The sequence below is a fragment of the Girardinichthys multiradiatus genome, chromosome X (assembly GCF_021462225.1).
Source record: "Girardinichthys multiradiatus isolate DD_20200921_A chromosome X, DD_fGirMul_XY1, whole genome shotgun sequence".
Classification (NCBI taxonomy): Eukaryota; Metazoa; Chordata; class Actinopteri; order Cyprinodontiformes; family Goodeidae; genus Girardinichthys; species Girardinichthys multiradiatus.
In genome coordinates, this window is record NC_061817.1 from 14,222,765 (window position 1) to 14,249,930 (window position 27,166).

Here is a 27,166-nt window from a genome sequence, read left to right on the forward strand (position 1 = left end):
TCCCACTCGGGTGTAACGGTCAGGTGCGCCTCAGTCTGCGGTGCAAACTTTGTGAAACGATGGATTTTATCCGATCAGCAGCCGGACGTTTCCAAACAAACAAAACTATGTTGTAGCATCGCTGCAGCGTCGGACGGAAGGCCGAGGAAATAAAAAATATCCACTGACGGTAAGAGACGCAAAGTGTTTTAATGTTATCCGAGGGTGAAGCTCTTTTACAAAAACCTTGTTGGTTCAAGTGTTGCATGAAAGTTTCCAAACATGATCAGAATTTCATGCTTGCCTCAAGAGATGTTGGAAATTACACCTAAGAATATTTTTGTATTCAAAAGGTAGATTGTTAAATAGCAAATTAATCGTTAAGGATCAGCTCTTGATCCGAAGGGAAAAGGGTATTTCTCAGTCAGTTATCCATTAAAAGGGTCCTGAAGGAAAGGTAAGAGGTCTTGTAACTTTGTATATTGAAAAAAAAAATAAAAAATTTAAGAACTTTCAGAAAGTTGGTCACAAGAATGAAAGTGGGTCCAAAACTGTTTGTACAGTTTTTAACTTCTTCATTACGCAATCAGATCATTAACAAGTTGATTAAATTACAGGACTGCTTTTATTCTCTTCAAGACTGGTTTACCAACAATGATCAACCAAGACAAATCAGGTTATGATGGCAGCTTCTAGGTAACTAAAAGCCTTATAATGAATAAAGTGCTGTGGAGCACAATGTTTATATGGGAGGCGGCTGCACACAAAGAAATCGACCCCGTTCTGAGAAAAGCATTACTGTGCAGATAGGGTCTGCTGAGGATGACCAGCACAAACCAGAGGGTTGATGTAAAAAGGGTTAGTGTAAAAATCACGAGACTAAATAACTGCTTTTATCTGAAAATGAAAGGCTAAGGTTCAGAGGGAGACGGTTCCTGTAGCTGATCAGAGCCTCATTTCATCCCAGACATTATATAGTAATATTAAATCATGGTGCGTAAGTAGAACATCTTGCTCTTATTCATGGAATAATGAATACTTGATAACATCAGTGTATTCCACAGAAAAATAGCATTTGCCTGTGAACTGAATCTCTTCTCACAATTTACCAGTGTTTGTATGACGAATATCTGTTATCTTGGTTTTATCAGTAGTAACAAGTCATTAAGAATCATTTAAAAAAATACAAAAGAGGTGGTGTTAGATTTTTATTAAAGAGTACCCTGATGTGACCAGCTCATGCAACATATGATGGGTTGAATATTGTTGTAGGTGGAGTTATTAACTAAAATTCATGCTCACAGATTTTGTTGGCTTCAGTTTAGTTGGCCCCTTGACCCTTTGGTACCAAGACATTGCCTTTTCGTTCCCTCCTACATCTATTTTGTACCTGTAAATAAACCATTTCTTATCCAAATGCTTAAATCACAGCATATTTGTTTAGTTTTAGTTGACCTAATTTTTTTCATGAGTTATGAAGATATGTGGATCTAAAAATACTGGGAACTTTGTATTAACATTATTTGCTGAGCTCAAATCCCCTTTTGGGCATGTTCACCTTCTAAAATAGAACAGATTATGATCCCTGATAGCAGATCTGTACAATCTATTCAATCACAATCACCTTCAAAAGATCAGGATTTTAAATATGTCAAGTGCAACATATCACATGGATGCAGTTTTTGGTATTTTATACCTCAAGTGCCTTAAAACTGTGCATGTCAGTTAAATAAATACCCATCTTAATCAGACTACAAATTACTCTTGATGCCCACACCACATGTATATTTCTAGTGGCTGAGATGCTAAAACTCACAGAAAATGGTGGAGACATTTTAATGATGGAAAAGAAAGAAAAGAGCCAGGAAAATGTGGGTTAACCGTCACTGCAATTTTTAATAATAGCATTGCAATTAAGTGTTTTCATGATATCGAGCAGCCCTAGCCACTAAATATTGTTAATTGGAGTGACATGACCACATTTCCCAAAAGTAAAAGGCAGTAGAATATAGAAAATTGGTTTAAATGGTGGGTATTGCACAAACACCTAGTAGGTGCAAAATCCTTCTTCTAAGTTGATCTCATTATTTAATTGGGTTTTCTCATAAAACTGCAGTATGTAAAGGGCAAAATACAAAAACAAAAAAACTGATTAATCATTAAACTGATTATTTTATTTAAACTGTTACAGCATTGTTATTTTTGTAAAACAATGTTAAGATTTTGCACCTAATTCCATGTACCTTGAAACCAGAATGACCTATTTTCTGGGGTTTTGGATATTGATCCAGAACATTGATGAATCTAAGCTGATAATCATGACCACCCATCTAACCCTTAACAGGTCTGCAACTCCCCTCTTTTGGCTTCAGGAAGTAAGATCCACCCTCATTAGGCAACAGAGGAGCTCTGTTGCCTAATGAGGATAGGTGAAACTGGTCTGTGATAATCTTTAATTATGTAGCAAATATTATTTTCCCTGTAGAATAGTGTGAGCTGATATTTTAATAGAGTGACTTACTTTTAATGTTGCGGCTGACCATTCTTCTGTGAATGCCGCCCTGGCTAAGCTTCTTCTTCTCTGTCCAATGTACAATGCTCAATATTTGGTTCACAAACATGAGACAAAATGAAATATTAACAATATTTTTGATAAAATTAAGAATGTCCATTGTTTTCACAAATAGGTTTCACAAACTCAATCTATACTTTAAAGAGTCAATAATCTATATAGAATAATTCAGTTCATGTTTGACTGCTATATATTTTTTCAATCTTCTTTCAGTTTAGGGTTATCTTGCTGCCCAGAAAAATATTTAAAAAACAATTTAGTGATTTCACAAAAAGAATTAAGGTTTAATAAATTTCAAATTGAGTTTTAAAGAACCTTTGTTCAGCATAGCTTGTTATAGTTTTTTGTTTGTTTTTTAAGGACTAATACCATCCTCTGACACAATGGTGTGCTAGGCGGTGAATCATATCAAAAATCTCTACTGTGGATTGGTCTGGTTGCTATGTTTTTTTTTTTCACTGTTTCACTGTAACACAGACATGACACTGATTCTGAAAACTTGCTTTTAGGCATAAATAAGTCGATTATATATATAGCACTTTGACATTCAAGGCTATGTTGTGGTTTCTTCTCACAGTTGACTGTGCTGCATCACTTCCTGTGGGACTAACATTATTCATGACATGTTTCCATGCATTGCTGAACTTGAGAGCCAATGCATTTCGCAGACTGACAAACCGGAAAGACCGCTTGCAAACATGCCGCACTTTCAGGTCTGTGTCAGAGAGGTTTGCATAGGTTAAGGAAAAAAATTAAAGCATTGAGTCAAGTTGAGAGGCTGACAAAATAACCACAGTGAATCAGTGGTGTATTTCTTTGCACAGGTCAGGGTTTCATATCACCCTGCTCAGGTATTCAAGTGCAGCTTCCAGTTTCTAAGTACCCTGCTTTTTCTTGCTTTATCTGATAGACAAACACTAAACATGAGCTCATCTCCTCTCGCAAATGTCTGATCAGCACTTTCAGCGAATTTTGTAGGACACAATAAACAAACAGACGAAAGGTCTTCCAGAAACACTGATAATGCCCTTATACTCCTGTATCCAGACATATTGACTGTGCATGCGCTGTGCAAACTACTGAATCACCTAGTGGATTAACAGGAATGGTGGTGATGTGGTATAATTATAGCTGAATTGGAATGTGCCACGGGAGTATTTGATTTCTCCCAAGGACAGTTCCCCACTTAGTGCATAAAGACTTGGTTCATCAGTGAGATGAGATGGCGATGGTGACAGATCCACTTATTCATGTCTGACATCCTGTGAATGTCCTGCCTTTAGAAAGATGTTCTTCTTGTCGGGATGCTTTTAATATAAAGTGGAGGCGACATGAAAATTACTCCAAAGTGAAGAGAGGATGAAAAGAGAAACAGTGTCACGAAATGAGACATGCTGAAACAGAGAGGGGAAAAACCATGCACCAGAACCCGATCATAATAATGTGGTTTGCAATCTTGCACCGCCATTACTGTTTCATAGCCATTAAACCTTTTTCATTTTGTCACATCACAACATAAACTTCTGTGTATTTTATTGGGATTTAATGTCATAGTTCAAAAACAAAATGGTATATAATTGTGAAGTTAAAGGACAATAATAAACTTTTACACATTTTACAAATAAAACTTTTACACATTTTACAAATAAAACTTTGACGTTGAAAATTTATTTCCTTTTCTAAACAATGTAATGTCGCCCATTCTTCTTTGCAATATAGCTCAAGCTCAAATCAGATTTGATGGAAAATATCTGTGAATATCAGTTTTCAAGACTTGCCGCACATTCTTGATTTAATTTAGTTCTGGACTTTAACTAAGCCATTTCAACATATGAACGTACTTTAAAACCATACCATTGTATCTCTGGCTGTATGTTGTCCTGCTGGAAGGTGAACCTCCTTAAGTCTTTTTATTTCACTCCATCTATCTACTCATCATTTCTAACCAGCTTCCCTGTCACTGCAGAAAAATATCATCCCCACAGCATAATGCTGCCACTGCTATGTTTCACTGTGGGAATGTGGTGTTTTTTTGCATATAGATTAAAAAAGAAAATAAATTGATCTCACATGACCAGAAAAAACCCTTTTGTCAGGATCTGTGCTTTGTGTGTCTGTTGGTGCTTTTACTGTGCTCAGAACCTAGATGGCGTGGAATCTGGAGGAGAGGTGACAGGTGTTCGCTATTCCCCTGATTATCTGCAGAGGACTATTTAAGGAGGAGGCTGCCAGCAACTCACTGCCAGAGTGTTGCCCTTAGTGGTACTACTCAGCCATGTTACCTTTGCCTTGTACACTGAGTAACTTTGTCTTTGTATCCTGCAGGTTTCCTGAACCTGATTTTGCCTTGCATTGAATCATGTCTGGATAAACCGTCTTCTGGAAGGAAGCAATCCAGTTCTATGAACAAAGACTCAAGTCTCTCATGACTTCGTTGGATCACGCCGGCTGGCAGCCTCTTGATTCCTGCGTACCTCGGACCTCCATCTGCGAACCCTGTCCACCCTCCTCCCTCCATCGCACCTCGTGGATAACAAACTCTCCTGGCTTACCATATCCACCATCTTCAGTCTCACCGGCAAACAACCACTTGGTTTCTCCACTCCCCCTCTGGCGGATCCCTCCACCATTCTTTGTAAGACAGATTTATTATTTTCATGAGTTCAGCCCCAGAGTTATCCCTGCTTACCTTCTTGTTTATTTCTACAGTTTGCATCCTGGTTCCAGTTCCCTGCATTATTCACCCAGATGTAAATAAACACTTTACCGAACAATGCTGTCTCCTGAATTGCTTTCTGCATGTGGGTCAAATCCTTTAAACTCAATATGACACATTTTGTTTGCGATGTCTCCTAAATGGTTTAACATAACTCTGCTTTAAACTTCTCTACAACTCTCTCTCTGACCCTTCTACTGTGTTCCATCATCATTGCGTTGTTTGTTCCCTGACTAGGATTATCAAGTAAATAAGATTTTAAATTTCACTGGATTTCTTTTCTAGTTAAATAAAGTATGAAAAAAATCATGTGAGACTTTACAAGAACAGTTGACTTTCTACTGAGATTTAATTATACACAGGTTGGCTCTTTACTAATTAGGTTGACTTGTGAAGTCAATTGGTTGTTCTGGATTTTATCTAGGGATATGAGAGTAATGAGGACTGAATACAAAAACTTTTGAAAAACCATGCATCATGTTGCTTCCACTTTGTGTTGATCCACTGCATAAAACCCTGATTTAAAATACCTTGAAGTTTGTGGTAACATGATTAAAAAATGAAAAAATTTAGGAAAGTTTTGCATAGCACTGTATGCTCAGAAGCTGATGATATAAAAGATTTAAATTCATAATAACAAAAGAGAATTGTGTTTGGGAATTGGCAAATCTTAATTAAAATGATGGCTCTGTTTCTCTGTATGTGGGAAGATTGCATTCAGAGTGAAGAAAACCCATGTCCAATGACAGAGCTGGCAGAAGCTGAATACTTCAAGCCATTTTCATCTACTCTGAACAGGCATTACTAGCAGCCATTTATTCACTTGGATAACACCTCTCAGCCAATACTCAGCACTCAATTTAGCAGAAAATTGTCTTCTTTGAAAAAAATCAGTTAACTTCATTCACTGTTTTTATTTTGTCTTTGTGTTTCCCTTCTTTTCGCCCTTTTCACCATTTTTCTGACTTTTATCAATCTCCCCGTTTGTTGCTCTCAGTTCTAATCCTTCTTGCAATTTCCTAACAATTCACATCTTTTTTTTTTATTTTCACTACGCTCATTTCCTTCTGCTTCTTTCTTCTCCTGTCCCCCACTCCTGCTTTTGCCTGTCCTTTTTCCACCTTATCTCTTTGTCTCCTCTGTCATGTCCTTATCCATGAGGAACCCACCTCAACGTCGGCGCTCTCTGGGACCCGTTTCACCCAAACGAATCTACAGGAACCTCTCTGTCAGACTGAAGGGAGGAGAGTCCTCCGTTGCTGCGGAGGTGGCTGCACCCAAATACACCAGCAAACCTGCAGACGCTGTAAGATACTAGCCTTTTCTTCATGCTTTACCTTCTGAAAAACCCCAAATTGAAATGACACTAGTATGTAAACCTCTCACTGGAACACTATAATTAAGGTGCTTTCAGGTTGAAGAACTGATTGGACAGCATGTTTTGTGCCATTTGATATTTCCTTTGAAGCACAAAACTAATCCTCCAATAGCTCACCACGAGACAAACAGTGTTTTCGCTTTTACTAAGCAGAATGTGTGCAAATGAGCACGAGGCATTGTGGTTTTGACCTGATCAATGGTGAAGAGCTATAACTACATATATGTGACTTTGGCTGCTTTGTGGATTGTAATTCAGTTTGTTCCCAAGAAGCAATGGTTTAGAAATGTAAAGTAAAGATATTCAAACCCACACACAACACCAAAGCATGATCACCCCTAAAAGGAGATGGACTAAACAGAGAAAGAAATGTTTCTGAACAAATCACCACCACTATTCTTTCACCTACAGTAACCAGTAATAACTCAAATTCCCAAGCTTTTTTTTATCTCATGAAGCTAGAGTATGAATTTGTCGTCCTTGGCTTCTTTGATTTATGGATCTTGTGTTTTTTCTGTTTCCTTGCAACTCCCTTCCCTCTATCTTGCTAAATAAATCTCTTTCAACATCCAAACCTTCTTTTTTTTCTTATGCTCTCCTTGGTGGTGCACCCTTCCTCTTTCTCCACGATTAGTACAAGACCCTGTGGGAGGCCGTGGAAAATGAGGACACTTTGGCTGTGCAGAGCCTTTTGTCCAAAGATCATGCCAGCTGTGGAGGAGGAGGAGCAACAAGCTTGTGGGAGAGAGGAGAGAAGAAAGAGAAGGACTGGGAGAGAGATAAAGAAAAAGGGGTGAACAGATTGAATGAACAGGGTTTGGTTCCGTTGGATGTGGCTGCACTTACCCACAACTCCCCTCTTCTTCATGTACTGACAAAGGCAGGGGCCAGACATAACCCTATTTGTAAGTTTTATGATTTCATTGATCAAAAAGAGCATGAAAGCAGCTAAATAAGGGTTTTACCTAATAAATCATATACATTAACTGTCTGCCTCTGCTGCATCACCTCTCAGTGTGCCGGCCAGAAGACTGGGGGCTCAAGCTGGATGCCCTGGTGGATCTGGCAAGTAAACGAGTGGAGGAGAGGAAGTTGGAGTCCAGAAAAACAGGAGCAGGCCCCCAGGCACAGGCTGAGGTCCAGAGACAGACTCGGCTCTGGAGACTCCGGCTGGAGCTATACTGCCGGATGAGAGAGAACTTCCAGAACACAGGTAGGTGCTGTTGGGTCAGATTGTGGTACTTGATAAACTATGTATTGCTACAACAGCTTTAACACATTTTGTCACAGACCTCGAAGTGTTTTATTAGAATTTTATGTGATAGACCAACAAAAGGTAAAGCATCAATGAGAAATTGATACATGGTTTCCAGAATTTGTTGCTAATAAAAATGTGAATTTATAATCAGCTCCAAGAATCAATACTTGTCAGAATCACCTTTTACTTGCACAATTACAATGACAGCTTTGCACATCAAGACAGTGAAATTGAGCCAATTCGTCTTTGCAAAACAACTACAACTCAGATCAGATAAAATGCATCTATGAAAATCCATTAAAAAATTTTGCCACAGATTTTCAATTGAAATTTGAGTCTGTACTTTGGCTAGGCCATTGTAACACATGAATAAGCTTTGATCTACATCAGGCTTTTCTTCCAGGATTGCCCTGTGTATCGTTCAAACCATTTTCTAATCAACTCTGATCTCTCATACCCAGCCAGTGACTGCGTTTTGTGTTTTTGTTTATTTCTGATGGTCTGGTCCTTAGTTTACCCTTAGTTCTGTGTTTTTGTCTTGTTAATTGATTTCACTCTCTGCAGTCTGATCCACATTTGTTCCTTGTTCCCCTTGATTACCTGGTCCCTCTATTTATTGGTTCACCCTGCTTTCCGTTTTGTATTTAAGCTCCTTAGGTCCTTGCTGGTTCCTTGTTGTTTGATATCATGTGTAATGCTACGTCTGGTTTCTGGTGTCCTGGTCTGGTTCTGTTTTCCCTGCCTGGTTCTGTAAGTGAGGAAATATAAAACTTGACTTACCTTCATTCCGCTGGTTCCTAGCATCCTTTCTCTGCACCACAACACGCAATATGACATGACCACCTTCCCTGTTTCTGCTGCACATGATGCTGCCACCACCATCTTTTGTCAGGAGAATTGTTGTGTTCAGGTGATTTGAAGTGTGAGTTCCATGCAAAGTGTTTTGCATAGGGCCAGACTGTTCACTTTTGGTGGTGGCACACTGGGTTTTATTCAAGGAGATAAGTAAATAAGTAAAATTTATTTTGACTTGCAGGGGCCAACAAAGTGACACTAATGTGTGTCCCCTTCAAACTCTTTCAGCTGAGTTGGTGTGACAGATATGAAAAAGAAAGAAGGAAGATTGCACCAAAACAGCTATAGATACGCGCCCTCTGAGCAGTGGAGAATCTGGAATAGAAATTCTGCACTGCTGCATTAGGTTTGCATTAACTGACTGGCAAGGGATTGATGCTAAGTTTTTTAGACCATATATATATACAATAATCTTCGTCTGGATTTTTAACAAGGTTCTAAATAACTTATACTCCATTTCTAATCTACAAAGCCCTCCGTACGACCTGACTAGAGCACTGAGATCTATTAGTCATCCCACTATCTCGTTTAAGTTTTGCTAATTACTTTTCCAGCTCTTCGGTTTTCACTAAATGTTTCCCTCTAGCCTCTGTTTTTAATCTGAACTTCCAAGCAAGTCCCTTGTCATCAGCCTGTCCAAATTCTCATGGCCATGCCCTGCTCTCCCTCCACTGTCTGTCTGGATCAAATAAAACCTTGATGCTGGCAGATTTATGAGCAGGAGTCTGCAAAGGGAAGATTCTCAAGGCTGCTGTGGTTTTTACGTCTCACACAAACCCATTGATGTCTTCATTCTGTTTGTTCCTTCGGTGGTTCAGTTAGTTGTGGGGGTTGTTCTAGCTAGTTGTTATGTTATTATGTGTATTTATTACCAGCTGAAATGCTTTTAGTTAGAACTTGTTTCATTTCTTTTTCAAGGATCTTCTGATATCTTCCATTGCTGTTTTATTATCACACTTGTTAGGAGCACAGGGCCTCAAGTCTTCTTTTTGTGTGCATTAAAACAATCATACTCTTATTATAAATCTCCAGGGAAGGAAACGTTGGTTGAATTTAAAAAAATCTAAAATATACAGGTCCTTATCAAAATATTAGCATATTGTGATAAAGTTCATTATTTTCCATAATGTCATGATGAAAATTTAACATTCATATATTTTAGATTCATTGCACACTAACTGAAATATTTCAGGTCTTTTATTGTCTTAATACGGATGATTTTGGCATACAGCTCATGAAAACCCAAAAATCCTATCTCACAAAATTAGCATATCATTAAAAGGGTCTCTAAACGAGCTATGAACCTAATCATCTGAATCAACGAGTTAACTCTAAACACCTGCAAAAGATTCCTGAGGCCTTTAAAACTCCCAGCCTGGTTCATCACTCAAAACCCCAATCATGGGTAAGACTGCCGACCTGACTGCTGTCCAGAAGGCCACTATTGACACCCTCAAGCAAGAGGGTAAGACACAGAAAGAAATTTCTGAACGAATAGGCTGTTCCCAGAGTGCTGTATCAAGGCACCTCAGTGGGAAATCTGTGGGAAGGAAAAAGTGTGGCAGAAAACGCTGCACAACGAGAAGAGGTGACCGGACCCTGAGGAAGATTGTGGAGAAGGGCCGATTCCAGACCTTGGGGGACCTGCGGAAGCAGTGGACTGAGTCTGGAGTGGAAACATCCAGAGCCACCGTGCACAGGCGTGTGCAGGAAATGGGCTACAGGTGCCGCATTCCCCAGGTCAAGCCACTTTTCAACCAGAAACAGCGGCAGAAGCGCCTGACCTGGGCTACAGAGAAGCAGCACTGGACTGTTGCTCAGTGGTCCAAAGTACTTTTTTCGGATGAAAGCAAATTCTGCATGTCATTTGGAAATCAAGGTGCCAGAGTCTGGAGGAAGACTGGGGAGAAGGAAATGCCAAAATGCCAGAAGTCCAGTGTCAAGTACCCACAGTCAGTGATGGTCTGGGGTGCCATGTCAGCTGCTGGTGTTTGTCCACTGTGTTTTATCAAGGGCAGGGTCAATGCAGCTAGCTATCAGGAGATTTTGGAGCACTTCATGCTTCCATCTGCTGAAAAGCTTTATGGAGATGAAGATTTCATTTTTCATCACGACCTGGCACCTGCTCACAGTGCCAAAACCACTGGTAAATGGTTTACTGACCATGGTATCACTGTGCTCAATTGGCCTGCCAACTCTCCTGACCTGAACCCCATAGAGAATCTGTGGGATATTGTGAAGAGAACGTTGAGAGACTCAAGACCCAACACTCTGGATGAGCTAAAGGCCGCTATCGAAGCATCCTGGGCCTCCATAAGACCTCAGCAGTGCCACAGGCTGATTGCCTCCATGCCACGCCGCATTGAAGCAGTCATTTCTGCAAAAGGATTCCCGACCAAGTATTGAGTGCATAACTGTACATGATTATTTGAAGGTTGACGTTTTTCGTATTAAAAACACTTTCCTTTTATAGGTCGGATGAAATATGCTAATTTTGTGAGATAGGAATTTTGGGTTTTCATGAGCTGTATGCCACAATCATCCATATTAAGACAATAAAAGACCTGAAATATTTCAGTTAGTGTGCAATGAATCTAAAATATATGAATGTTAAATTTTCATCATTATATTATGGAAAATAATTAACTTTATCACAATATGCTAATATTTTGAGAAGTACCTGTACATGAAATGTGGCCTTAGGTACTTGACTCGGTGGGAATCCATTCAATTCCAGGTCACTGCTGAGCATGAGCAAACTATCCTTTTTGTCTAGACTCGGTGGGCAAAGCATGGTTACATTTGATCACAAAGGAGAAAGTCTGAGGCACTGTTATAGGCGAGGTGATAACGAGCATCTCCCACAGTGTTTCAGAACTGCAGGAAGCTTCAAAGGAAGATTTCTTTTGGTTTAGTTAAAGGTAAGAATATTAAATGACTCATTTAAATTCAAGTCAGATTTAACTACCAGTTGCATGGCACAATGGAAGAAGAATGTCTGTAAAATTTTCAGCTGATTTTCAATTAGATTTCGGGGCTTTGACTGGGCCATTCATATGCTCTGATCTAAAACAGTACATTGTTGCACTGCACTGGCTGTATGTTTATTGTTGATTCACTGTTAGGCAACCCTTCTACCTGTTTTTACCTGTGTTCCTGTTTCTGCCTGTGTTCTGCTGCCCTTCTTTCAGTATTGGCCTGTATTTAGCTCTATCTATTTTCCCAACAACTCTAACCAGCTATTCTGCTCGTACTGAAGAAAAGTATTCTCACAGCATGATGCTCCCACCACCATGTTTCACTGTGGGGATGATGTGTTCGGGATCTGAGCGTTTTGCATGAAGGCCAAATTTGAGCTGTTTTTGTTTCAAATCTGGTCTCTCACCCTCAAAGATAAATCAGGACTTCCTACAGCTGTCTACCAACAATAGTTTTCTTATTGCCACCCTGCCAGTAGATTGTCGCAGCTGAGCTGTGGCCCTCCATAACCCCTCCAGAGGAGCCATGGGGCTCTTGGCTATCTTATCTTTTTTTAACATACAGAAAATTGTCATAATTATGATTTTTATATTTGTTATACATTGCTTTGACCTTGTGTAAATTGTACAGTTTTGTCTTTAACTGTTCCATCCAGAGCTCCCAGGTCCTCCCAGCCATGTGTCTTTGCTGGTAACCAGCAATTCATCTCTATGTGTGGTGATCAAGGAGCCAGAGGAAAGCACCACAGGACTCATCACCCGCTATAAAGGTAGGTGGTAGTTAAGATGGGAGGATTATGATACATTCATACAGTTAAAGGAAATTGCATCTTTTTGCAATTCTAGGTGTTTATCAGAAAAAACTTAATTATTTTAACTTGAAATGTTCAAAAACACACAGGACCCACAGTCATTATTTATTTCACAAAACACAGTAAAAACAGAAAGTCTGTGTGTGTGAAAAACATCTGACACCCCATGATTCAGTAGCTTGCAGCTTGTGACCCATCTTTGGCCTCTACTCTTTAAATTTCTTCACTTCTTTGAGGTTTACAGATACTTGATTTTGCAAATCATTTACTGTATTTTAGTCTAGTCTGTATTTCCAGTCGAAGTCTGGACTTTGACTGGGCCATTGCGACACAATGATTCTTTTCTTTTTCAGTCATTTGGTTTAACATGGCTGCTTGGTTTAAGATCATTTTGTTCTTGATGATCCGGTTTGGACAAAGCTTTAGTTGTCAGACAGAAGGCCTCACATTTGAATCTAGTATACTTTGCTATGCAGTGGAGTTCATGGTCGACTCATTAACTGCAAGTTGCTCAAGTAATAAATAGTTATATTGTGTAATCTGTTGTGTGCTTCTTTATAACCTAGGCTGGATTTAAATCATTTTACAACCTGGAAAAGACCAGACCAATTGTACTATGTCCTTTTTTTGACCATGATTGGATAATACAGATGGATGGGATTTGAGAGAGATTATAAATTATTTGGAATATGATGGAAAAGAAACAAAAAGGCATTTGATGGAGTCTCGAATCACTTCAATAACATCAGAATCCCACATATTGCCAGGCTGGCGTGGAAAAAAAGCCTTTTATTCATGCATCCAGAGTAGGCGTTACTTTAGCAGCTGCATTATATTCTTTTGCCAAGAGTAGATTAAGCCCATGTTCTTTGAACTGTAAATACTCAAATCCTTTGTTCTTGCTTATTGGAGCTCTGAGCAAAACCAGAGAGGATTTTGTCAGTGAGACAGTTTTTTCTCCTTCTACACAGTGGAGTGGAGCACCTCGGCCAGCTTCAAACGCGTCCTTGGTACAGCCCAGGTTACAGAAACAAGGAACCCCTCCTTTATTATCTATGGACTGACAGCAGTGAGTTAAGCAGCACACACATATACCCACACACAATGCTGACAAAATTACACATTGCATAATCATACAGTGCAAAAGCAGCAACTATACAGCCACACATTGGTTGTATTTGTTGCTCACTGAATCACGTTCCTTAAAAGAATGCTTTCCCACAGCCTCACAGTAAACGAGATGAATTAATAATGAGACATCTTTCTCTTGTCTTTGTCCTGAGATGGCTGATTCACAAGATTATTGCACAGTGATAATTTGGCACTCTGGTGCTTCTCCAACACAGGGAGTGCAGTACTATGTGAGAGCGAGCGCCTACAATGTGAAGGGATGGGGCCCGCCTCAGTGCTCCACTCCGGTCAGCTCTGCCCTCTCCAGTAAGTATGCTGGACAGCAGAACAAGACTTAAGGTTCATCATCATTTCTGTCCTTGGAGCAAAGCTTTAAATTTTAGATTTGGCTAACTTCAAGCTTCACGTGAAACAAGTGAAGGTTGGCAGATTGTGTGAATTATTAAAACATGGAGAATCAGGGATGTCACTGTGAATCAATGGCCCTTGTAGCCATGCTCCCCTAAGTTTAAATTGGGCTTATAATCTTGCCTCCTTCTTGCTTCCTTTACTAGCTTTTCTTTCCAATTTACTCCTCCAGTAATACTACTCTGTTTTTTTAATGGAGTAGAAAAGTGAAAATATGTAACAATGCCAAACTATTCATTAGATAACTTAATTCACATCCAACTTACAGTGACGTTCTGAATGAATCGGCATAGAAACTTTCAGAGCATGCAGGTGTTTTGTCATGCAAGCGCTCTCGTTTCCTTATCTTTCAGAGAAAGCAGCACTCAGGACTTGGCAGCAAATTAATTCTTGCCTTTTGAATGATTTTCCCCTAACTGTGAAAGAGATGATTTGTTTCTGTCTTGTGCAGGCTGGAGAGAGTGTGTTGGTGTGAAGTCGGCGCTCAGGAACCACGAGGGCCTTGTGAGGAAACTGCTGGAAGATGCCAAAGAATCCCAGTACAGAGGATATTATATAGGTAACAATGGGAATTTCATATATATATATATACTGTATACATATATACAATATATATTTATATATATATTGCTGCTACTGAGAAATAACATTTTTTATGTACTTGGCCTTGCAAAACTTTTCATACCTTTTAAACTCATTCACATTTTGCCACATTACAACCATAAACTTCATTGTATTGTATTAGGATTTTATGTGATGAATAAAATGTCATATTTGTTAATTATTTGTCTTGGCAATGTAATATTTTGAGGTTGCAGAATTGTATACAATGTGTGTCAGAATTATGCAACAGTGCAGTAATTGCCAGCCAGGTAGACATCCATTGTCTTTGGAGCAGGTGTATTTTGCAAGATAAAAAGATTTTCCTCCACTCTTGTCATGTTCAACAGACAGCTTGAAGTCACCGAGCCCCAGCAAGCGCCTGACGATGTCTCGGGGCATCAAACAACTTTTCCAGTCTGCCACCAAGTTTGTTCGTCACCTACAAAGGTAGTCCCATCTGTTTTACCTATCCCACCGCCCTTTGAGAATAACAAGACAGAGTACTTAAATGGGATGCAATTAGAGCCGTGCAGGTTACACAGGGTAGATAATGTATGTTATTTTGCCGTGACTGGAAAGAGCAATTGTTACATCAAGGCCTATGTAGCTTAAAAATAAGTAAAGTGAGAACACATTAAAATGCAAAGCTCCTGCAAATGCTAGGCTTCTTAAGGCCTCTTTTTTCTTAAAACAACCAGGAAACCATACAAATCAACAATAATTGGTATTGACAATTAAGTACTCCCTAATCACCTGTATATGAAATTACTTCATTCGAAAAGGCCCATTTCAGAGTCTAAAAATGTCCTCTCTATCACCAGGGGTGTTTACTTGGCGACTGTTTTCTACCACAAGGATAACATCCTGGTGACAGCTGAGGATCAGATCCCACTGGTGGAGATCCACTGCTGCTCCACCTCTATCACACAAGACTTCCTTTGGTTTGCCAAGGTGAACGGATCATAAACTGCGAAAGATTGAATTTATTGTGGATATTCTTTAATCCACTCATGGTCAAAATTATACATCACAAGCGGTTTCACTGCCAAAGTGAATCATTAGTAAGATGGTTGAATCCTGGGCACAGTTGGGTGTTCCAACAGGACAGTGATCCCAAGCGCATTCAAAATGGTTTTGGAATGGATAGAAAAGGCTGACATTAGGCTTCTGGAATGGCCCTGACCTAAATGTTGCTGAAAATTTCTGGACTTTGTTCAACAGTTAGTGTGTACCAGAAAACCAACCAATTTAAACGTGCTCTACCATTTCTGATAAAAGACTGGTCAAATTTCTGGCATCAAAGCAAGAATGATGCTAGAAATTGGAGGATTTGTTGTATTTTGTATCGTCAGTTCACCTTGACAGACGAACTGTTCAAATAAGTTAATAATTGCCCCAAATTAATATGACCATATTGACCATGTTGACTGTATGTAAACCTCTGATAAAAACTGTATATGTTATTATCAACATTACTGTTTTTTGCATATTGAATACCTAAAAACCTTATTTGTTTATGTCTTCTATCCTAAACTTCCTTTCATCCCTGCTGTAGTTGTCCTGCGCATGGCAGCAGGTGCCCTGGCTTCAGCAGGGCCTGTCCTCTGCTCACTCCTCTCCCTCCTCCCTCCTTCAGAACAGGCACAACATCGTAAGAGCTGTTTCTCAGCTGCAGGTAGGAACTTAATCCTCTTATTCTCCAGATAACATGTTGGTTTAATTGTGTTTTTAATTACCTCCCAACATCTCTTCCTTCCCCTTTCTCCTGGTCTTCTTTTTGCCAAGCTCATTCAATCTATACACAAATACTGACGCTGTGTTTAATGCATTAATCCTTAATATCCCCAATTTTTTTACGTCCCATGATTTTTATTTTTATTTTCCTCATGTGTGTGCTGTCAGTCTTCTCTAGGAACAATGGATTTGGGCCAGGTGTACTATGAACCACTGAAAGACAGGCAGGGCAATGTGCTAATAGTGACGATGAGGGAGTTTCCAAATCCTCCATTTAGGTAAGGCAGAGTCTTTTCTTACAGCCTGTAAGTCTCGTGAGAAATTTATTTGACTCTGCAAAGACATCTGATTTTATTTTCTTACTCTGCTTGCCATACATTCTTTTGGTTTTCCAAATACATAATGATTCAGGTGGGCTGCACAGTGATGCAGTTAGTAGCACTGTTGCCTTGCAGCAAGAAAGTCCTGGTCAGGGGTTTTTCTGCATTGAGTTTGCATGTTCTCCCCGTGCATGCGTGGGTTTTCTCCGGGTACTCTGGCTTCGTGTGCATGGTTGTTTGTCCTGTGTCTTGCCCTGGGATGGACTGGTGACCTGTCCAGGGTGTACCCCACCTCTTGCCATAGACTGCTGGAGATAGGCACCAGCTACCCCACAACCCAGTATGGAAGAAGCGGGTATAGAAGATGGATGGATGGATGGATGGATAGATAGATAATGACCCAGGTAAGCACATTTGCAGAAAAATCTTACATTTTTGTTTCATTTGGCTCAGTCCCCCTGACCCCCCATTCCACTGGATTCCTCTGGACCGGCTGGAGAAGAACCGCAGCAGAACTCCACTGCTGCCTGAGCCCACTGCCATGGATACGCTCTATGAGCAGCTGAAGGTGAGTTTGTGTTTTCCTAAAAGAGAGACAAACAGTTTTGTATTACAGACAAGCGTAGCTGTAGCTAACCTGATCTAAAATCAAATATGTCCTTCTGCTTTACAGGACAAACTGTCATTCCACAGACACAGCATTCAGTGGGTCCAGCCTGGTCTGTATGTGGGCATCCTAAAACTGTGCAGCTCAGTGGACCAGATCAGGGTCCTGGTGCCACAAAGGATCCCCAATCTCCTCTGCCACACGCGGGTCCGCCACAATCCCCATGTGACCAGGTAACACAGTTAGACCGAGGGACATCCTGTTAAAGTTCACAGCAAAACCATACTAAGAAGTTATTCAATCATCGTTCTCTTTTTTTACTGCATTGTCACTGGGCCACAGAGAGGAGTGGGCTTGGCTCCAGAGTCATGTTTACACTGCACACAACGGCAACGCTCATAACCCACCGAGCGGTCAGGACGAGAGCTTGACAGAGAGCAGCGGTGTGGAGGAGTTTGTCAGGTCTCTGAGAGCCGCAGTCACACATCTCCTGACAAAGCTCAACATCCCCCTCTACAGGGTAAAATGGACTAAAACAGGCATCTCTAAAAATGTCTTTCTCAAAACATTAGTGTCTTGCACAAACATTGGTCACTTTGTTAGATTTGCTGGGTTATTTATTTATGTAAATGGCATTTTATGTGATAGACCAACACAGTGTGGTGCATAAGTCAATACTCTGTAGAAACCAATGCAGTTACTGCTGCAACTCTTTGGCATATGTCTTCACAGCTATGTCTGCTAGCTTCGCACTTCCAGAGACTTTTTTGTTCATTTGCCTTTGATATATTAAACTCATTAAAATTGGATATAGAGCATCTGGAAATATCAATTGTAAAGTCTTTCCACAGATTTTCCATTGGATTTAGATCTGGACTTTGACTGGGGCATTATTATTATATGCTATAATTATAGCTCTGGGTGTTTGTTTAGGGTTGTCCTGCAGGAATGTGAACCTCTTGCACAAGCTCAGCTCCATCCATCTTCCCAACAGCTGCATGAATAATAGTTAGTTTTTAACAGGGTCTCTCTAAGTTCTCTGCAGATCCTCCAAAGTTGCCATGGGGCTTTTGGTTGCTTCTGAGATTAATGTTTGTTCGTTGTAGGTTTGCAGTTGTGCCATAGTCTTTCAGTTTTTAAATGATCAATACAACAGTGCTCAGTGAGATTTTCAAAGCTTGGAATATTGTTTTGTTTTATATGCTAATCCTGTTTTAAACTTGTCACTGATCTGCCTGCTGTCTTCCTTGGTCTCCTCCTTGGTCTTCGTTTGATAATTGTAACAAACCTTTTAGACCTTCACAGACAATGTGTATTTATACCCACAACAAATGGACTCTACAACTTTGTTATATGCGTTATATTTGAAGAGAGCTGGTTGCATTGTATTTACTCAGGGACAACAGAGAAAGGGGGGTTGTATATAAATGCATGCCTGACATTTCAGTGTTTTATTTGCAAAACAGTAAGATTTTCCTGTCATTCCACAATTATACACATATATTAGGGTATCTGTAAGTCATAATAAAATACTTTCAATTACCTTAAGGGCTTTAGCAATTCTCCTTTCTATTTTAAAATTTGAATTTGACAAAAATAGCACATTTTTAATTACTTGCAACTGTGATTCTGGCAGGCCTATCAGTATGGCGTGTACACTCGGGAGCTGCTCCAGTTTGGTGGAAAGGTCTCCATGCTGTTACTTTTGCCTCCCAGCGAGGACTTCAGCTCTAGTTACTGGCCTTTGGTGGGAACCAAAGAGCCTGGCCTCACCATGCCTCTGCAGATGTTTGAACTGGGTAAGTGGAAAGCCGTAATTGGGTTGGATCTGTCAAGAATGAGGCTGCACGGTGGCGCAGTTGGTAGCACTGTTGCCTTGCAGCAAGAAGGTCCTGGGTTCAATTCCCGGCCTGGGGTCTTTCTGCATGGAGTTTGCATGTTCTCCCCGTGCATGCGTGAGTTCTCACCGGGTACTCCGGCTTCCTCCCACAGTCCAAAGACATGCCTGTTAGGTTAATTGGTCTCTCTAAATTGACCGTAGGTGTATGAATGAGTGTGTGCGTGGTTGTTTGTGTGTTGCCCTGCGATGGACTGGCGACCTGTCCAGGGTGTACCCTGCCTCTTGCCCGTAGACTGCTGGAGATAGGCACCAGCCCCCCTGTGACCCATTATGGAATAAGCGGTAGAAAATGACTGACTGACTGTCAAGAATGATGTTTTTCACAAAGTGAGGGGGCAGAAAAAAGGAGTGTATCGCTCCTTGATTAAAATTGGACTTCTGTGGACCTACAAAAGAAACCTTGCAAGAAAAAAAAACCGTGTTATTGCATTTGATAAAACTTGTAGCAGTCATTATTTTGGGGAAAATCCCACTCTAAGATCAATATGTGTCATATTCAAAGGAACTAAAGAACAGAAGTAAAAATATACTACCAGAAAATAGAAAAAAAAGTGTAGAATTAATACCTTGAGTAAAACAAATGAGAGTAATGCAAAGTGTGGGAAAGGATCTGATTATTCAGGTTTCCAGGTGAAATAAAGAGTAAAAACGAGTACTGAAGCTAACCGTACCAGCTTCTGTCTCCTCTGTGACTCATCAACCAGTTCACTTCTGGACATATGAGCGCGACTTCCTGTGTCAGTACTGCCAGGGATGGGTAAGGCTGGAGCTGGACACTCATCTGGCCCAGCAGGCTCTACGTGAGGCACTGGACACCAAGGAGGTGCAGGAAGCCCGGGAGCGGCTTAATAACATCACTGACCTTTCTCGTGTAAGAGCATGAAAAGAGCAATTTTTCTTTGTTGGATAAAATAAATATTTTGTGAATCTTTACCTAAATCTTTCTGTTGTGTGATGTGTGAAGATTTAATGAAGGAAATTAATTTCCTGGATGTCAGCCAACAGTAAAATTGATTAAAACATGTTTTCTGTTTTTTTAGCATTTGGAGATGGTGTGGAGGGACGCCCGTTGGATAATGGACTGTCTGCAGTGTGTCCGCTCCAAGCAATGGGTGGGAGCAGTACCTTTAGGTCTGGTGATGGGAGGTGACCCACCACCTTGTCCTGAAGGTAAAGAACAGGAAGACAGCTTGACTGCCAGATTGAAATGGCCCAGCCGTAACCAAACACAAAGATCTATAGCAGGTATTGATGCATTCTTTGTGGTTTTGATGTCTCATTTAATTTTTGTAGCTCAGTTATATTGGGGTGTATGTTCAAGTTTTGCCATATATTATGCATTAGGTTTAGACCTGGACTTTCATCACTGACCCATTGTAGCACATGAATTTTCTTTGATCCATTGTGGCTTTGACTGTATCTTTGGTTGTTTTCCTGCTAGAAATGGAACCTAAACCCCAGTCTCAAGTTTTTTGCAGCCTCTAACAGGTTTTCTTAAAGAATAGCTATGTATTTAGCTCCATTCATCTGTACGATAAGCCTCCCCAAAGCATGATGCTGCCACCACCATGTATCACTATAGAAATGGAGTGTCCAGGGTGATGGGCAGTGTCAGATTTCTGATAGATAATTGTGAGGAACCAAATTCATTTGGTTTGAACCAAACATTAACAATCGACTAGGATTGTAGCAGATAAAAACAACACAGAGGCAGAAAAAGCTAGAGGTGGAAACAACACAGACAGAAACTTTATTATCCACTTGGTACTAGACGATGAACATAATTCAAAAGGGATAGGAGGGTCAATAGAAAACATATAAAGGCTGTTGAAACATGAACAAGGCAAGGCTCAAACAAAGACTAAAAATGATCTGGTGTGGAGAAGAGAGAACAGAGGGTATATAAAGGTTACCCAGCAGGTGCGAGCAATGAGGTGATCAGCTGCAGAGCTGCAGGACTTCAACCAGCAGGCTGCAGCATGATGTTTAAAGCATGAACAGAGCAAAGCATGATTAAACTATGACAATAATGTTTCACGAGAGGACCAGAGTTCAGTTTTGGTATGATCAGAGACCCTTATCCTAAATTGCCTAATGGCTTTCTTTCAAAAATCTTTTCTTTCTGACACCCTAAACTAGATTTATTGACTTCATGCCTTATAGTTGTCTTGTCAAGAAATGGACCTCCGGAGGGGGGTCCTGGCATTTTCTCAGATTAATGCCAGGTAGACAACCATGTCTTGGTAGGTTTAACGTTGTCCTATACTCATTCCATTTTCAACTGATGGACCTGAGGTAGTTTTTGTTAGCTAACCTTGTCATTATTTGTGTAGTTTATTAAGGGCCTAAATGCCGGCAGGATGTCGGCAGGCACTCGGTAGGACTTTTGTTTCCTTCAAAGGTCTTTTTAATAAACAACAATCATTCATATGATGCAGAACTGTTAGGGAAAGACATGTTTTGAATCCAAACAAACATACCCACTCAAAAGGAAGCAGAGAACCTCAGGCCAAGAATAAAAATAAATCATGTATCCATGTAAAATCCATATATCCTTTTCCTTACATACTGTTGATCTGTGACATAACATAACTGCATGATACATTGAAGCTTTAATTGATGTATCTTATCGCTCTCCTAACTTCTTTCTGATTCTTGCTTCACTTTTTAGGAAGTTCTGTCAGTGCGCCCTTACCAATTAGCAGGAAGTCGGTCTCCACTCCAGAAGGCATCACAGTTGTCCCCGAGGATGCTGCGCTCACGTTGATGGAAGGTGTTGTGAAGGGAGGGTACCCTGTTGACATCAGCTCTCAGTCAACAGCACACCTGACCAGCATCAGCCTGCCGGAGCGTGGAAACACCATGGCTTTAACAGAGTCTGGACTTCACCCTGCTGCTGTGGCACAGCTGGAGGCCACAGTGTTGGACACAATGGACTTCACCCCCAGCATCACAGACGTCATCCAGCCGATGGAGATGGCGGAGCTGGTGGACATTTTGCCAACGCTGAGTCTTATGGAGGAGAACCCCAGTGGTCCATTCACGCCATCTGTAATGGACATGCTCAACAACTTTGGACGTGGGATTGGGGAGGAAAACAGTCATTTTGTCTTTGAGGGCTCAAGCTTGATAAGGGATGATGAGGGGGCATCAGAGCCAAACTGTGTGAGCAGAGAGGAAGTCACGCCTTCTTCTACCACTGTAAATGCTTCTGAGAGCAACACACCTGTTTCAGGGTGTGACTTTCCTCGAGAGGTTGCAGAGATGAAGGAGGCTCCAAGTAGAGGTGCATCTTTTCCAGTGAGAAGCCTGGTGGAGTGGGACAGACCCTACACCAGTTCATCCTGATATTAAACTCTGTCAATTTCAGTCACACTCCAGCACTAGATGAAGAAATGAAAAGATCCATCTAATCTTTTTTGATCACTGTATTTATTCATAGTAGCTATTAACTTGAGAATGTCTTGTAAGATTTAGATAAAGCCTCATCCATGATATTGCACCCAGTTCGGTGATTGCAAACAAAAAGCTAGACATGTTTTTGCACATTTCTAAATCTTTAATTTTTTTTTTTTCTAGCATGAAGACTTGTGCTCATAAGTTTCCATACTGAATATGAAAGTACTACAAAACCTTCATGCTTGCTTAGTGGTTGCTCTTTTTAAATTATAAGGACAACAGAAACTACCCAAGTGATCATGATAAAAAAGTTTACATAACCTAGTTCATACCGTGTGTTGTCCCCTTCAGTCTCATTGGAACCAGCACCAGCTTGGGCTTCTGCTCTGGGTTCGCGTAGCTGCATAAAATCCCAGAAGCCACCCATTCTTGTCTCTGTGGTGTTTGGCCTGTTGTAAGCAGGCTGCTGTGTTGCAGTCGTGTAGTAACTGTTTTCTTCTGGCAACTCAACCCTGCAGTCCTTCTTACTTCAAGTGTCTCTTTATTGTGCATCTTGAAACAGCCACACGACTTGTTTTCAGAGAGCCTTGTATGTCAGATGAAATTATTTGTTATTTGGTTTTTCTTTGCATGCCGAACAACTCTTCTGGCAGCTGTGACTGAATTTTTAGTTTACCTACCTGACCGTGGACTATTTTAATCTTCATTTTCCACAATTTTAGAGTTTCAACATTGCTGATTGTCATTCTGAATTCCTTGGATGTCTTCGATCTTCCTTTTCTGTTTGATAAAGTTCAACAACTTTCTAACACAGATAATTTGATCATACTTTCACTTTCCCTGTGATTCTAAATCTAGAAACATCAGCGCATCATTGGAGGAAACCACAGGTGACAGAAAAGGTTTTGCATCATTATTCATATTGTGCCAGGGTATGTTAACTTATGAGCACAACTTAAGTTCACTAGACCTATATGTCAAATGTAAAAACAAATAATAATCTTAAACTGTAGTGGTAGAATTGACTTGAATATTCCTTGCTCACTACAGGACAAAGCCTTGTTGGTGCTTGTCTGAGCTGTATACAAACTATTTAAATTCAGTCAAATAAAAGTGTTTCCTTTGGATTTTAAAAGTAAGCATGCTTATTACAGGTTGGTAGTGTTACTCTAGTTTCATTTAATCTAAAATGGGAAATCATGTTCTTCTGGTATTAAATAATCAGTTAGATTCAGTCGGAGGCTGAGGTTCAGCAAGCAAAAGAATGTGTCTATTGGGACTTAAGTAAGTTCAGGTAGACCATTCAAGGACCCCCAAAAAGCAAAGACAATTACACAACAGGCTGTGCTTCCTATGCTTTGCTGAAAGTTTATTCTTGGGTGAAAAGAGTCTCCGTTTATTTGTCAAATCTTACATTTGGAGCTGATTGGTTTTAGTCGGTCCAGATAGTGGAACAGTGAACCAGACTTTTACCCTTACTGAGATGAGGACAAGGTCTCGGAAGATTGGTTGCCCATAGCACCTGTGTTTAATGGACCTGAAGAAATAAACTAACATGACATTTTTGAGATTGTTTTGAGTTGTGGTCTTAGGCCCTCTTGGAGTAGCTGTTAGCTTTAAGGTCCAGGTTAATTTAATCTAGATTTATACTGAATGCAGACACCAAGAGAATTATCTGCAGGTAGGATATTGACTGCTTAGAACCTTTAATTAGAACCCCACTTTAAAAAATCCTCAACTATTTCTCTAACTCAAATGTCCTGTAAAATGAAGAATTCTGCAAAGGAACATTTAAACAGAAGTGGCCTTTATTTGTTTTAAAGCCCACTCACCACAACATGGTGCAGGCCATGAGTGGGAGAAGGAGACAAATAGGACATGCTCGACAATACAAACACGCAACACAGAATAGTTTTATCACTTATGTTGATTAATATTTACTGTATATATGCTGTTTACAGTGCAGACCTTTATTACAAATGGCAACTACTTTATTTTTTGTCAAATTTAATGAAAGAAACATGAAAAAACCCATGCATACACATAAAATATACAGTCAACACAGTCAGCCCCTCATGTGTAAACCGAAGTTCCTAACAGGCATCTTTGTTAACCCTCCGCTGCCTCAGAAGTACTCTGTAGTCACTTTATTCTGATCAGGATCATATTTTTTTTTACAGATTTCTTCCTTTTTTTTAATCCTACTTAAATGTTTCAGATCATCAAACCTATTTGATATCAAAGAAAAATGACTCAAATAAAAGCAGTTTTCAGATGATTATTTCATTTATTAAGGGAGCAACGTAATCGCCCCCTAAACCAAATAACTAATTGTGAAACCCTCGGCACCTTGATAAGTTGGCATTAACTGGAAATGAGTTTTACACATCAGTGCGAATTACATTTTTTTCCTGCCTTTATTTAACCAGGATAGGTATCATTGAGATTAAAAATCTCTTAGATGAACGTCCTGGCCAAGACAGGCAGGAGCGAAGTTGCACGCCAGTCACAACATACAGCCAACTTACAAAAATATGTAATTACAAACCTGAAAAAGAATTACAAACATCAAATTATCAGAAGCAACACATTTTACAATATGAATAAAAAACGAATCAGGTAAAACAGCTACATGCTGATGTTACAGTTTCCCTATCACTTAAAAGTCTTTTAGAAGATTCTAAAGAGAGCAGCTCCCCCAATTTTAAATCATTTTACCCAGCTCAGTACAGAACTTTTTGGAACTGACAATAAAAATAGGTCAGCACAGCGAAGATGATAAGAACCGGTGCATTTCTGAGACATATACATTTGCAAATAACAAGGGAGCTTACCAAGTAGAGCTTTATAAATAAGTAAATACAGCTGCCGAAGCCTGTGAGACGCAAAGAGGACCAACCAACACATAAAGTACACAGTGATGTTAAGAGCTCTGAGACCAGTGATGAACCTCAGGGCTCTATGATAGGCAGAATCAAGAGTTCTCAAACTCTGAGCTGATGAGTGCATGTACAGTACATCGCCAAAGTCCAACAATGGCATGAATGTAGCAATAACAAGCCCCTTCCTGGTCTCATAGAACAGACAAGCCTGAATTCGAAAAAAGGAGCCCAGCCTAATTCTAAGTCGGGTTACAAGCAATTTAATATGGAATGTAAATGAAAGTGTATTGTCAATCCAGATTCCAAGATATGTGTAATGGGCTAACAGATTCTATTTGAGCACCATGAAAGGTGGTAATCTGTGATACAATTTGGGAGTTGGCTTTTGTGTTCGAGAACAACATGAATTTTGTTTTGTCTGAATTTAAGATGAGTTTTAAATCATATAGGTTGTTTTGTATAGTATCAAAAGCTGATTGTAACTGAGAAATGGCTTGTAAGGGTGAAAGTGCAAAACTATAGAGTATCAGCGTAGAAATGAGTATGCATTTGTGATACTCCGGTTTATGTTATTGCTGTAGAGAATGAATAGTAAACGTCCTAATACTGATCCTTGAGGTACTACTTTATTAATAGAGAGTGTTTGTGATGTAAGTCCATCTACCTTTACACATTGAGTCCAATCTGAGAGGTAGTTATGAAACCATTTAACTGTTTTGGCTGAAGGTCCGCATGCAGTGAGTCTTTTCCAATAGAAAATGATTAACTGTATTAAAAGCTTTAGCAAGGTCTATAAACAAGGCTGCACCGTGAAGTTTGTTGTCCACTGTGGTGATAATGACATTGACTACTGTTAATGCTGCAGTGGTTGTGCTATGTTGCTTCCTAAAACCAAACTGTGAATCAGATAAAACATTATTGTCAGAAGGTAATTATTTTAACTGAAAACTGATGAGAGATTCCAGAGGTTTGGCCAGAGCAGATAATATGGATATTGGTCTATAATTAATTAATTCAAAAGTGTTGGGTCACCCCATCTAAGGTTCCATGTGGTTTGAGTGAGAAAGTGATTTGCTTTAGCATTTCTGATGGGAACTGTACAAGAATTGCGTAATTGTCTGAATTTGAGCCAGTCCTTCTCAGAGTTTGGCCCAAGCCAGGTTACAATCATGTAACACTTTAAACAAATCAGGTGATAATATTTTAGCTATATTGGAGGATTTTTCATGCATGAATAGCCTGTTTAAGGTCAGGCTGCGATTCAGAGGTAGACCTACTTGTGTGTTTTGGATCACTGTCCTGCTGCATTACCCAAGTGATTTTTCTGGTAGAGAGCAGAAGTCATGGTTCCATCTATTATGAAAGGTCGTCCAGATCCTATGGCAGACCCAGACCAAAACACCGCCACCCTCATGTTTGACTTTACCCTCAAAACTCTCCTGTGGATGCCATTTCTGCCTATTCTCTTTCTTCATATCGAATCATAAAAACCAACAGAGGCAAGTGAGGCCTGTAGTGATTTAGATGTTGCTCTGGGTTCTTGGGGTAAGCTTGGTTGACTGATCACTCCCAGGGAGGTACAGCACTGTTCCATTTTTTTCACTATTTGTGGATACTGGCTCAATGCCGTTCTC

At 40.0% G+C, this 27,166-nt stretch overlaps 1 protein-coding gene across 4 annotated transcripts; it reads left to right on the plus strand.

The window, feature by feature from the left end:
* LOC124863475 (ankyrin repeat and fibronectin type-III domain-containing protein 1-like) lies at window positions 1–26,142 on the plus strand. 4 transcript variants are annotated; one of them, XM_047357860.1, is made up of 21 exons: window positions 1–169; window positions 4,877–5,186; window positions 5,261–5,301; window positions 6,265–6,573; window positions 7,280–7,550; window positions 7,661–7,858; window positions 12,393–12,506; window positions 13,520–13,617; window positions 13,895–13,985; window positions 14,539–14,646; window positions 15,038–15,137; window positions 15,512–15,641; window positions 16,246–16,365; window positions 16,593–16,702; window positions 17,198–17,312; window positions 17,418–17,584; window positions 17,694–17,871; window positions 18,988–19,150; window positions 19,956–20,122; window positions 20,292–20,496; window positions 21,923–26,142. In XM_047357860.1, the coding sequence occupies exons 4-21, from the start codon at window positions 6,412–6,414 to the stop codon at window positions 22,597–22,599; spliced, it is 3,174 nt and encodes a 1,057-aa protein (XP_047213816.1). In that variant the 5' UTR covers window positions 1–169; window positions 4,877–5,186; window positions 5,261–5,301; window positions 6,265–6,411; the 3' UTR covers window positions 22,600–26,142. The 4 variants fall into 4 exon arrangements, with proteins under 4 accessions (XP_047213816.1, XP_047213815.1, XP_047213817.1 ...); XM_047357859.1 differs by lacking the exon at window positions 5,261–5,301; XM_047357861.1 differs by lacking the exons at window positions 4,877–5,186; window positions 5,261–5,301.
* Window positions 26,143–27,166: the final 1,024 nt, after the last annotated feature.